The sequence below is a fragment of the Trichoplusia ni genome, chromosome 14, assembly GCF_003590095.1.
Source record: "Trichoplusia ni isolate ovarian cell line Hi5 chromosome 14, tn1, whole genome shotgun sequence".
Taxonomy (NCBI): Eukaryota; Metazoa; Arthropoda; class Insecta; order Lepidoptera; family Noctuidae; genus Trichoplusia; species Trichoplusia ni.
Window position 1 is genome coordinate 7,630,379 of NC_039491.1, and position 14,775 is coordinate 7,645,153.

Consider the following 14,775-nt stretch of genomic DNA (forward strand, 5'->3'; position numbering starts at 1 on the left):
GCGTTAATGCCAAAATACCCTTTAATAAACTGTGTTGTTTTTATTAAATTAGTTCCGTAACACGCGACACGAAACTGAAATATACTAACTTACTAACAGAATCAGGTCAAAACTGACATATACGAACGATTATAATAATATTATGGAGAGTTTTGTTTATTTTTCGATTTGATAGTGTTTTGTTTCACATGAGCTAGTTTGATTTATTAGGTCTTTAATTTGTGTTACTGGTTGTTATGCGTATCTAGTGAATAATGTCGACTTTGGACAATGTTGTAGTCGCTACAACTACGAAAGTATGTACAAATATTGATTTTTTCCTTTCCTTATTCTGAAGTTCTGACTCATAACTGATTCCTTAATCATTATAAACACTCTATATGTAAGATGTTAGTGACTAAATTTCCCAGAAGTCAGAGCTAAAATATGTATGTAAATTCAAATGTGTACTAAAAGATTTAACAGTAATGACTGGGACAGTACTCCCCAAATAAACATGAAACCACTAAGACGTAGCCAAAGCGGCAATTCACCTAGATTTTCTCTCGGAGTAAACCTAGATCCCAAATCATTTACGCTAAAATAACCAGAATGAATTGAAACATGTAACAAGAAACTTAGGGATAAATACGACTTCATTACGGATGGAGTTTGAGAATGATAATTAATTAATTGAAGTATTTCTATTATTTCCAAATGACGTGTGTGTTTTGGTAAAATGTAAATTTCGACAGTATCGCTCAAATCGCTTTTCATGACCGTTCATAATCGGTCACTTTTGATTCCACATATAGTCGCCGGGCCCTTCAATTTACTGCATCAGCTCGTTATTTCAGACTAACAATTAAAAAAAACGACACCCGCATTTCAGTTTCACAAACTTTCAAGTCACATGCACGAAGACACCCAGACTCAGGACAAAAATTAATGGATCACACAAATGCTTGTCCTACGCGGGGATGGAACCCGCGACACATCGCCCACAGTGGATGTTTGGCATGGCGACCTCAACCTCTCTGCTATCCGTGCAGTATATTATCACTAATAAAAATGAGCCTGATAGTTCTTTTCTTGCAATGTTCCTTGCTTTTCCATGTTTCTCAAATTAGATCGCCAGAGTGAGTTTATAAAAGATAGAAAGAGGAAAAGTATTTTATTCCATGTTCGGAGAAAACAAAATCATACCATTAATATAATTTGAATCTCTGTTGCTATTTTTATACTCATTATGGTATTTGTAAGATACTCGTAAACGATTGTCATTAAAACAATCATCAATCAAAAACTGGGATTTCCTTTCAAAAACTGGGATTTATTTAAGAAATAGCTGTCAGTGGTTTTGAAACAGATGGCAAATGTAAATAAGATTTGAAGCATCTACTACCATCGTTCTGTCGTTTTCTGTTGCTCCACATATTTACTAACTAGCTGTTGCCTGCAAGCCCGCCTGCTACAAATAGAAAATGATTCCAGGGGAACATAAATTTGGGATAATATGTTAATCTTGGTTATAAACTATCTATGTACAAAGTTTCATTTAAATCCGTTCAATGGTTTTTGCGAGAAAGAGAAACACACATCCATACATACGAACTTTCGCGTCTTATTAGTGGGATAATTGTAATTTTTAATTGTTTTTTCTTTGGATAACTTCATGAGAATAGTCCCGGTCATTTGTGTTGGATAGCCCATTTATTGAGCGTAGCTGAGAACTAAGAAGTAAAATATATACCTATTTATTTATATTTTGAAATCTTAACATGACTTTAGCTTGGAAAATTTAGGGGCTTGGAAAGTTACGGTATTACGTCTTAAAAATATATAGAATGTATACAAAAAGGAAAGTGTAACATATTTCTGTAGCGAACAGATATAATTTGAATATTAATAGGCAAGTTTTTATCCCAAGTCCACAAGAATGGAAGTTATGCGCAAGTCTACTGGACATATTACATAATTTTTCTTTTTTAAATGAAAGGCTAGTCCATGAAAGGCATTATATTCTTTGAAGAAACTAATGTATTTACAACAGGATTTTTACATTTTTCCAGAATATTATTTATTTTTAAATCGAGACCGAAAAATTGACCTTCAACAAAATTTCTCAGATTTTATATTCTCCAACGGGAAATTGCGTAGGTGTTCAATAAAACTCTTTTTTGCATATTCTCTTCGTTCGAAAACTAGTGGTGTCGAATTCTCGCAAAAATAAACGTCGAGCCATTCAATTTTCGCAATCCATGTTAAAACAAAACAATGCCAGTATCTGAATCCGCGGGCGTGTTTTCAATATTTCGTGTCGCTGTTTCATAATTGCTATCCAATAAAGGAAAGAAAATAATAAATAAGTAACTATAGCTTTTTTATGCATACCTGAAAATAAAATAGTTTTTCTAAATAGAAAAATCTATACTATTTATAAGACACTACTTTTCGTTACCTAAAATGAAGCCCTAATCGAAATAAAATTTAGTTTCTAATTCCAGTGCAAGACTTGAAATAAAGACGTTATTGAAGTTGAATTTATTGATATCGCTTCATTCATTTGAAGAAAAACTGAAACAAACGGACAAGGAAAAGAATATGAAACATGAGTAAATCATGCAACGGTTTTTATCGGGACGCATATTTATTGGGATCGTCCGACTAGTTTCGGACCCAACCGGAGTTCTTTCATCATGAGCTGATGCGAGTAGAGGTCGACCAGTGTGAGTGAACCATAAACGAATAATAATTATAATGAAACCGCTTCACAAAAGTTATTATTTTAATGTTAATTAAAAAAAGTTATTTTCAGGCGTGCATTGATTATTTTTCAGTAATCTCAATTTACCGGAGACCCACTCGTAAGTGTGAGAAACAACAACAAAATAATTTCAAGTGAATCGAAACGAAAAGAAACATCTGAAAGTCGATATTACACTCAATACCTTGTTTTACAATATCCCAATGCTATATTAAACCATCGAATAAAAATAAAACCAGAACCTGCATATTCACCTCTTTGGTACACTGTACCCTAGTAAAAAGAACTAGCAAGTTCGTTGGATCCTGAACCACTACACACAAGTTTATTTACGTTTTGCTACGAGAAACTCATTTGTGGCTTGCCTCTTTATTTGCAGTTAGATAAAAATTCTACGTTATAAGCAATACCTGCACTAGTTTTAAAGTAGATTGCTAAATCTTTGAATGGGAGACGTTGCACTATATCCGAACGAAAATATAAATACTATGGTATTTCAGGTAAATACGTTAGAAACACAACTGGTCGAGTTACACAACTGTAAGTCAAACTTTCAATACAGAAGCTAAAACAGAACTAAACTGAAAAAAAAATTGTTCTGGCGATTGTTTTAACTATCAAAAAATAACATCATTTGTGAATATTTCAACTTGAACAGTTCGGTTTATGAGACACAGTCCGCCACCAGACGGACGTATATAGGGACAGACGCTACCTCCAAAAAAGTCCCTATAACACGAGATTAGTTTACTATAAGATACAGAATAGTATAATTCATTTAATGTACTTTGATTTATCAACCCGCATACAGCTACGACCAATGTTGATTGTGATCAGCGACTAGGCTTGTGGAAACACATAGCAATCACACACGAGTACATGTAGTAGGTTGTATTTTGTCATTTTCACAATAATTTACTGTTGAGTACACGAAACACAAATTTTAAAAAGACTCGCTGCTTCTCTTTGATTTACTTTCCTGAATGTTTTTTAAAATACCTCCTTTTAACGAAATTAAAAACAATTTTTTATCGAAATCGGTCCACCCCTTTGGGGGTGAAGCGGTTACAAACATACACACACCCACATATAAACACACTCACAATATTTCACATTTATAATATATATAATATACTAGATACGATTTATCAATTCACTAAATACGATTATATCGTATGAAAGTAAATTAATTTGCGTCATACGTTTAGAAATACACTTCAGTATTATAGCCAATCAAAATAAATAAACACGGTCTAAACTTTCCAACCCAAACACAATACATCGGAATACCGGACTAGATAAGTGAATACAATAGGAACTCGAAACACTAAAATTCACACCCACTAAATACCTAAACTATCGACGTAATGGGAACTTGTGCCATAAATATAATAGCTATATAAATCCATGACAGCACAATTTGATTTAATGTTTTCTAAATGGCGTTATAGTGGTTGATATTGTTAAAACTAGGCTTGTTAAACTTCCGACGTTGTCACTGACAAATTACGAACGCGCCCTGGCGAACTCCCGGCCCCACTAATTGACTGCACGTCAAATTTTACCGCGATAATCCAAATACAAGCGAAGAATGATTTGGTTTAGAACCTGCCTTTTAAATGGAGTTTAGAAGCCGGCTATGTAACTTAGTAACCAGTCACAAGACTATAACATCAACAACGGTTTCATATGGACAAGGATATACAACGTATGACAAAACTTTAAACATAACCATATATATAATTTATGAGAATAGTAACGTGTTTACATACAACATAACATGGTACTGAATTCATTCAGAACTGTTTATTATCACATATATACCCAAGTAGCCATTAGCTAAACAGATAATTGATTCTTTTTATTTAAAAAAATGGCTCCCAATTTTGTAAGTTTATTCCTCTAAGCAAGGGGAGTTCTACAAACATTTTATACAAGATACCAGCAAAAAAAAACACCCAGACTAATTACAAGCATTTTTTGATTACATAATAATAGCTTGTCGGGATTACGCGGGTATCGAACGCGCTACACTTCGGTCGATTTGGTGTTGAATCTATTTACTTAAGTATGAGACCAGTCCAAAGGTTTCTACATAATTGTTTAACTTTCATATTTTGTATAACGTAGACCAGTATAAAATCATTGCCAACCAACAATTTATACATAGCAACGGTAAAGGTGACCTCGGCTTTATTTTTTACCTAGTCTGTGGTAATAAAAACATTCGCAAATACAGCCTTTTCCAAGTGGGGATTATCTGTACCTCGACCAAAAGGTTATGTTAGACTCGTACCTATTAAAGCATAGAACGCACCGGTGCCCCTTCTAAAAACGCTAAATATAACTGAAAAGTTTTAGAAAAAATAGCTTTATTTATTTTTTTCTGTTCGTCTGTCAGTCTCATATAATGTTAAGCCTTTACTAACCAGTATGACAACAACAATTACTGTTATATTATTTCTCGCAGTTTTATATTTTCAGATAAAAAACTCTGGAGGTTTACCGCCCTGTGCTTAAGTAATATTGTTACGTGTGCTGAAGAGAGATGGCACTAATCGCCATGTATAGCGCTTTCACGCTTACACAACCATAATATAGTGGTGTATCCAATAATGGACTCAACTGGGAGAAATTTAAAGCTTTTTTTCATTTTTCTTATTCCACATTACATTACCAAAATTAGCAACTAGCACATATTATTTAGTTTTAGTTATAGTTGAATGTTCTAAAATTAATTTCCTATGCATTCTTTTCGTCATGCAAATAACCCATTTTGCTGTCGTACGTAACATATTTAACAAAGAATAAGAAACCGCTAGATTAAATGCAAAGCAGGGCTGCGTATATTATTAGCATAGTGCCCACTTGTTACCTACAGCTATGATACAAACATGACCTAAAGTTGCTCGGGCGACGGGTAAGCAAAACCTTGGCTTTACTCCAAGGTAGCCACATCCGTTTCTATAGCTAATTAGCTTAAACGTTCTAATAAACAATATTGTTTAATTGTTGCTTGATAACATTCATCAACCCCGATGGTTATTTTTAGATTCTTACGTCAGAACATGCTAAAGCAGATCTTCTGTTTTTTAGATATAGATTCTTGAAACCAACTGGCAATGCCAACATTTGTTATTTTCTATTGTTTTATTTATTAGTTCCACCACGTAAGCTGTTAATTAGTTGCATCAAGTGACGCGCTAAGGCACTTCCGAGATACTGGAATCATTTGTTTTCTGTAATTTAATTTTGTATTTCTGTTTATTAAATACAATATTAATCTTAACCACAAATATAAGATTAAGATGATCCTATCGAAGATAAATCTCGATTAGATCTTGATTGCGAGCAATTTGGGAGGCCTATGTCCAGCAGTCGATTAATATCTGCTGATTATGATGATGATGATGAAGCACAAATCTTCAGCGTAAGCTTCATGTTGAACCACAAATCTTTAGAGTAAGCTACATAACCATGTGTTGAAATGAAACTACTTTTACGGATTTTTTCGCGGTTTAATTTTAGATTTTAGTTCCCGACGTTTCGAAACCTTTGCAGGTATCATGGTCACGGGCAGACTGAGATGGCGTTCGTCTTGACAGAATATGTTGCTCGTTCTACCTTCAATCCGTAAAAGTAGTTTCATTTCAATGTCTAACATTCGCGTAAACCTAAGAAACCACTATATAACCATGTGTGTCAACATGAATAAGAGGACTGATATAACGATAAGCCAGATACAATGTGTAGCTGAACTATTAATCTCTGACTAAACTGCTTCGAAAGTTCTGCGCTAACTATAACATAATTTTCTCCATCTGTAAATTAAGTGCACCTGTTTTCACAAACCTGTCGTCGAGAAATATGTGACAATAATGTATTTAACTTAGTGTAGGACGTCCTCAGGCGGAGTGATGATCTGCGCATGATGGCTGACAGGAGCTGGATGCAAACAGCCGAAGATAGATCTCGATGGCTTGCAATTATTGAGGCCTATGTCCAGTAGTGGTTGAAAATGGTCTGATGATGATGATGATGATGGTGATGATGATGATGATGATGATGATGTATGTATTTAAGTATACAAGATCAACCATCCAACATGGTATATATTTTTTGAGTTATCATTATATTTTTATATAAATATGAGTTTTATGACAATATAGTTATCGACACAAAAATCGTTTTTAAAACGATTTTTGTTATTAAAACGATTTTTGTGTCGATATTTTAATAGACAGACTGTTTTAAAGGAAATTCTTTTTTAGGGATAACTAAGAAATAACCTAATAAAGATAATCTGTGTGGGTTTCTTTATTTTAAGAATATTTCTTACAACCAAAAAGCCGGAAAGTTAAAAATAAATATAGTAAGCTACGAAAATACGAGAACCGAAACAAGAACTTTTCAAGTCCAAGAAACATGGGCCGCTAAGAGGAATCGATATTTATTTTTATACTGATTTTTTTTTTATCACAAATACAACTACAAAGTCTTTGTTCGTCATCGCCTACCACTATCTCATATAGTAAAAATATTGCAATTGTTGAAGAGAGACACCACTGTACACTGGAAATCGCGCTATCACCCTTCCTCACTTTCAAATGTCTTTAGAAGTAAGTGGTACACCCTCTTACCTAAACATACTTAAAAGTCATTTCTGAATGAACATAAGGAAGCTAATAATGTTTTAAGCTCGAAATCCTTAAAGTTAACGTTAAGATATTGATTGGAAAGACCCCGTAATGATACGGGGAAGAAAAGCAATGTTGATAGATATGTTTTTGGTAAAAGCGAAGTTATATTTTTTAAATATGCTTGGTATTTATTATTGGTACTTGTTTGTTACGCTATTAAAGAGACAACGAAAATAAAACTTGTAAGGTAAAAAGTAATATTATATGAAAAGACCATGTTAAAAAAAAACTAAAAGTCCTACCGGTCCTATGCAGGGTTTGCACAAAGTTGCCGGTTCGATCCCAACACTGCCTGCATTCAGTGTTATCACCAGTGTGACTTTTTAAAAACAATAGGTACTTCATTTATTCTTGCAAGACATCATTGATAGACACCCGACGGAAACCTGGATTCCAAATATTGGATTCTATCTCCAATCCGCAATGAGCTAGTGTGGTTATCAATACTCAAACCTTTGCAATGTGGAAAGAGGTCTGTGCCCAGCAATGGGAAATTTAGAGGCAGTTATAATACAAAGGTAAATTGAACTCTGTAGGACATGGTTTGTTTGCGTTGCCACGCGTTCGTGTAGGCGGTGCCGTTGGCTAAACAAAATTTGCATTTCGTAACATCTAACTTTGATTATTTTCCTTGTACTAACTATTGTAACTGGCGACTTATGAAACAGAAATTGGAAGAAGAAAAATACTCGTAGTTGGGTGGCCTTGCCTGTTACCTTTATACATACCTTAAGATTTAATAGATTTTTGTAAGCTAAAAATGTAAATTTATCATACTTCTGCATTATTCCATTATTCTTTAATGCAGTGTACAAAAATCTCTTTCAAAAGTGCAACTAAAACCATAATTTTTGGTAGTATATTGTACAAATAAATTTGACCTACTTACAGCTAAACAGTCCAATTAATTCGCGTCATTAGTATTCAATACATTTTGTGTTATATTAGGCGTGTAATGTGCCTAATTTATTGTCAATATTACATCGAATTCCCTGAATCGATTCCGATTTTCGTAAAAAAAAAAAACAATAAAACATCGGCAAATTATGCACTTTCTCCAACTACGCAGAGAGTGGGGCAAAGTTTTCCGTAACTCATGAATAAAATTCATTATAATGAAAAAATACGAGTTATTTATTGCTTTTCAAAGTATTCTCCATTAAGTTTCAAACACTTTTTCATTCGCTTTCACTTCTATAAATCCTTTTTACAGTACTTTACGGACCTTTGACATTTCATTGTCAGTAAAAGGAAATATTTTATGAAGACTTTCTTTCCTTCGTATAAATATTAATGTCTCTTATATCGCGGATGCATTTTTCTGGAAGAAACTTTACTAATGGGAAAACCCAAACAACATTATCACATTAAATCACAACAAACAGATAGATATTAAAGAACGTGGTAAATAGTTTAGAAGCAATTAAATCAATGCTACGACTTCAATTTCTCCTCTATGAAGTATAATAATTTCATCAATTAACAACACAGACTTTTTTTAATTAACTCCCAAGTTCGTGATTGGCTAGTGCAGAACTGTAAAACTTCCATTGACCTAGTTTATTCTGTATCTCAGTGTTTCCAGTGCCGAGTATGAAATGATAAATTGATATTAAATTGTTAGTTATAAAGAATGGGCAACACCTGATCCCTAGAGTGTCGTTGTAGTAACAAAGAGGTCGTATCAATACAATCGAATTGTTGTGAGATGATCAAAACAAAAGGCGATCAGCGATTACGTTATTTCTTCGTATTATTATCTACTGTTAACTAGGAGCCTTATCTCGAAGTCACAAAAAAGTCAGTAGCAGATGGTGAGACAGTGCAATACTTGTGTTACAGTGGCGTCTCTGTTTTTTTTTAGACTGCAGTCATTTAGTTCCGCTGGTGTCTTTTGTGCTTTTACAACTTTGTGTATTTGCCTCGCGTACCTAATAATAAACATGATATTAGAAAAGAAACGCTTCCATTCAGTGATACCAATAGTCCAAACAAATTTTGTCCTCACAATTTGCAGTAGTTTCGTAGTCACCTTAGGCCGTCCATGTCTGTCTTTCTACAGAGCAGGAATGAATGGGAATTGGAATCCACATCTAATTTAAGATGAAACTTTTTGACACGGTCTTGGCACGTTAGAACTAAGTCCCCGTGTACGCCTGTACAAAATACCAGGTCTTTTCCCATGAAATTAGTCCGTAAATGAAAAGAGATACAAAATATTTATAGTCTCATAAGCAATAACCCTATCCACGAATACGGTCATATGAAAGCTTATTACGAGTACACCATTCAATTATATGTTGGAAAGAAATGTTCGCTATGAACATAAACAAGAAACTTTCCTTTCAGGAAAAAGCAAGTATTATGCGTGAGTTTTAGAGTGCAATGATTATGAATATCAAGACATTTCCCCGGCAGGGGTCGAACCCGCCTCCTATGTGCTTGAGCAGTGGTTCTAAAAAGACTTGTTTTCTCTTGTCGGTAAGTGAAAGAGTGTTCATTTATAATGTTAGAAATATGAATCCTCCTATCCTACCAAATGAATGCTTACAAACCCGAAAGTTTGTATGTATGGATGTTTGTTCCTCTTTCACGAAAAAACTACTGAACCTTTTGCAAAAGATAGTTAGGCTTAAAACACACGGTTACTAGAAAAGAAAGAGCAACATCACGTTATATTGTCACTGATTATAATTATTTGTATAATATATTAGGTGCACTGTTTTAAGGGTTCCACAACGAAGGGTAAAAGTGGAACTTTATTTATAAGGCCTTACTGTTCGTCCGTCCATCGGACACCTAGTTGTAATTGTTGAAAAATTTCAAAATTTTCGGAGATTGTGTATTTCTGTTGTAATTAAAATAAAAATCAATTTTCAGCAACTTTTAGTACAGTTATAAATTGGATGTTTTGTATTTCTTTTGAATTGTTTTGTTTTAGCCTATTTGTAAGGAACCAATCGCTTTATTTTTTTGTTTTTATTTAATTATGGCACTGCCATGCTAACATTTCAAATGCGAATAAGCATTTGTTTGTAACGCTGCAATTAAACCGTTAAAATAATATTTCGCCAGTGGAAAGTTTAATAATCTGAAAACGACATCGGATACATTATTTATTTATTTATTTATTTAATAGTTCATGTACATAGGCACCGCTTATTTCAACAGAAATTTCTTCCAGCAGGCCCGTTATTATTATGTTATTCACATATATTTATGGTATATGATTCGTTATTAAATTACATAATTCGTTATATTATAATTCAAGAGTGTATGCCATTTAACTTCTAAACAGCTGGATTTTTTTTTGTCTGGCTTTGGTTCGCTCCCTGGACGGTTAAAATTTGATTAGTAGCTAGGGTACCTGTTTAAAAACGAGCAGTAAGCGAGTGATCTGATAACGATTCATCTTATCTATACTTCTATAATTATACTAATACAAAGCTGAAGAGTTTATTTGTTTGTTTAAACGCGCTCATCTCAGGAACTACTGGTTCAAATTGAAAAATTATTTGTGTTGAATAGACCATTCATCGAAGAAGGTTTTAAGCCATGAACCATCACGCTGCGACTAATAGGAGCGAAGATACAATGGAAAATGTGGAAAAAGCAGGGCAGATATAATTCATAACTTATATCTCCTAACCACGCGGACGAAGTCGCGGGAAACAGCTAGTATGTATATATTTTTTTTTTTTATTAGCTAGAACTATTTCTAATGGCTAAACAACGTTTGCGGGGTTAGTTAGTAAATAAATAAAAATAGGGTTTCAACTAATGGTTCACAAAACTGTTGATAAACATTTTTCTGTGTAATCGACAATCAATGTTGTGTCAAGTGGGTATATTTACTACAGCAATACTACCTACATTACGTCATTTGATCACTGGATAAACAAAAAACGACTGATAGTATCTACATTTATTTCATTTTAATTGATGGGTATATAGCGGTGCTGGTGAAGTGGATGGTGGCTCTGACTGCTTTACCGCAGGTCGTGGGTTGGATTCCAACCCAGGACAAATGTGTGTGAATGTGTAATAATATATTTAGAAATATATATATGTTAATCAGTTCTATAGTAGTCATAATACAAGCTTTGCTTACTTTGAGACTAAAAGGAGTTGTGTGAACGTTGTGGAGAATTATTATTAGTATAACAGATAAAGAGAAAAACCTTTTTGTCCTCCTAAATTCGAAATTCACGAACTTTTGTTCGATTTGCTTTTGACTTAATGAATGAATACACTGCTTGTTAAGTTCAATGACATTCAGGATTCTGGTGTACTGTGCAAGCAATGTATAGTGTATAGTCAAGACGATTAGACAATCAGTCTAACGAGCTGACTGCGCTCTACACATCTAGTTAGATCTAGCCCATCGAGATCTTAATGAATAACATTTGTTAATAGAGTGATTAAAAATCACTGGACAACAGAAAGTTGTTCGAATGACAATTAACGATTGTGTGCTGATGTTGTAAAAATATTTTTGTGGAAAAATGTTATTGCCCCAATATTATTTGATTAAAATAGGGCTTTTTAGAGGTTTCACACATAAATGGATATACGAACTAAGGCTCAAATATCTGACCCTTTGTCCATCCGTGATCAGGCTGTACCTTATGGTTCATAAACCATAATAGCAAAATAGTTGTCATTTTCACAGATAATGTATTGTGACGTGTATAACTCGCTATAACAACTTACATAATCTATAACAAAAATAAAAAAGTGGTAATCAACAATTATTGATACAATCAAAAACTAATGGACGTCCATTTTTTTTGTAAATCATATTATTCAGCAGGAACTGTGAGTACCGCGAGTCCGACTCGTACTTAACCACTTTTTACAATTGATGGTGATCATGACTGTCCATTTTGTATTATTGACCCGATGGATCCTCTGTTTTTGTTTTCAAATAGATTACTATTAATTATTAATGTGTCCTTGACTTGATAAAAACTTTATTATATTTATCGATACATCTAAAATTTATAACATAGTTCGTAAATTATATTGAACAGCGAAAATTAATTAAAAATGTTTGTAGTTGAAAAAATGTTATTGGCATAATGTTAAAAATTTAATTGTCAATTAATTAACGAAACTAATCATTTGACTGATTATTTCAATTCTTAAACAGTTAGGAAAAATGTTACAAGGTGTCTAGTATAAAAGCAATACGTGTCAGCTGATTTGTAAACATCTAGTAACAACAAACATGTAAATACGAATTTAAACAAACAAAAAATTTTTATTTAAGTATTATTACAGTGTGACATTCGTTATATGAGTTCTAATGGTATGATGTAGTATGCTCTGTCTTCAACTTTTCCATAGGATACTGGCTCATAAATAATATGATTAAAAAGAAAAAAGAAATTTTTGAAAAGCATAATTTCAATAAATTAAGACATGGGCGTATTTATTTGTTGCTATGAAAAATATTTACAATTAAGAGCTTTTGAAAAACGATGCTACTTTATTCAGGTAATAGAAATATTTCTGATAAGGTAACGTAAATTAATAAAAAAATAACTGTAAAGGTTTTGTCTCAAAAAATGTAAGTAAATCATAGTATGAATAATAAAGTACTCTATAGGTCATTTCTTTCAAGACTTTTTTCACGACTTCTATGTCGACAGTATCATTATAACAAAACTTATACTATTAAGGGCCCTACAAGTAAAACTGATTCTTTATCGTGTAATTACAATTATTATAAATAAATCATACTTACGAGTTGTTGCGTCTGTTGATACTGCGAACAGCCAATCCAATAAGAACAGCGCCAATAACAGTTTTCCACTTTTCCATAAACACAGTCTATATAATAATAGCATTATTACAATGCGATTTTGAAAAGTTCTGTGAAGTCCCACGTCGGGCGCCAAGAAAAGTTATTCCAATCAAGATTCAATTATCAGTCGACACGTCACGTATCAAGTTTAAATACAGTTTTTTCATAGAACCGGATTATTTTTTCGGAAATAAAAATCACAACAAACTGCCTATACCGTAAAACATACGGAAAGAAATCCCTCAGATTGCATAGGACACACGCAAAAAAGTGATTAAGGGGGCGGTCAACTCGGAGAGCGTGTAATAGTTTCCCGAAATCCCGTGAAAAGTTTGTTACGAGAGATTCGGAGCGCGGCTGGCATGCGACCGCCGCCGCTGGAGTCTCAAAGATAACTGTTGCAACCGCGTCGTACTGGTGCTCGCGGAACGCGACACCTCCTCCTTATCGCCATCTCTTTCCCACAAATAGGTACGCGCACAATTCATAAAACAGCTTTGGCTTTAACCTTCTGATACTGACATTTGCTTTCATAATACAGTCAAAGTGCGGAGTTTATTGGTTAACTCGCTCGCGTATTGTATACCAATCCGAGTAAATCAACTGTCAATCACAAATGTAGCGTTGTTATTTGGATGAAAATTCGTCGCTTTAGTAAAAAAATCAAATGGGAACGAAACAGAACTCGACTAAAAAGTTATGTTTTACTGAATTAATTTATAGCTTTGCCTCATTATTACGAATATCGAGGATGTAGTTTTAGTTTCAAATTAGAAGATTATATTATTCATAGCAAACCTACAGTGATGTTTCCACTAACTAGAAGTCAGTGGGCGAAAGGTCTTGCGAGCCAGGTGCTGACGGGAAAGTTCCAATCCTAACGCTTAAGGATTTGTTACGCAGTCGTGAACAAGTTATGGCGTTGTGACATGTTTCCACAAAACTTAAAATTTCGTTTGACTGGAAAACATATCTGCTTATACATAATTGTTTCTATTGTATCCATAAAGATGCTCTTGCAAATATATTATTCATTTATAAGGTTCCATATCCAAAGCATAAATTACTGAGGTTCCGCTGTCAGTCCGCCACCTGGCTAACTTACGAACCGTTAAACTATCGTAACAGTTAGAATTTAACAGATATACCTACTTGTCGCTATTATATATATAAGCCACAGCTGTTACTTAAAACTTGTTACGGTCATAAATTTGCTGATGAGTGACAAATAAGTATAAGATTTTTTTTCTTGAGCCTATTTTTAGAAAACCCTCAGTGTGGGTCATATTTATCCGGTCATAAAATTGGACTACATCTATATCGGAACAGTTTAAACAATAACATTCAATGGTCACCACTTTTAAGATTTCCAAAGGTTTCGTGTGGTGTTGCCCGTGGTTAGTAATTCGATAACATCCATCGACGAATAATATTTCATTAGACTTGAACCGCGACCACATCGGGAAACCATTCAAATGCTTGAGTTCGAACATTGATTTTTTAATAATAATTTACCACCC

At 33.6% G+C, this 14,775-nt stretch overlaps 1 protein-coding gene across 1 annotated transcript in view; it reads right to left on the reverse strand.

Annotated features, from left to right (window-relative positions):
• The window catches only part of LOC113500577 (lachesin-like), a 35,469-nt gene extending 21,598 nt beyond the window's left edge, over nucleotides 1-13,871 (reverse strand). Inside the window, exon 1 of the mRNA XM_026881427.1 lies at nucleotides 13,196-13,871. Within this exon, the coding sequence (XP_026737228.1) occupies nucleotides 13,196-13,298 (103 nt within the window). The 5' untranslated portion in view covers nucleotides 13,299-13,871. The remainder of the gene's footprint in view (nucleotides 1-13,195) is intronic.
• Between the last annotated feature and the right edge of the window lie 904 nt (nucleotides 13,872-14,775).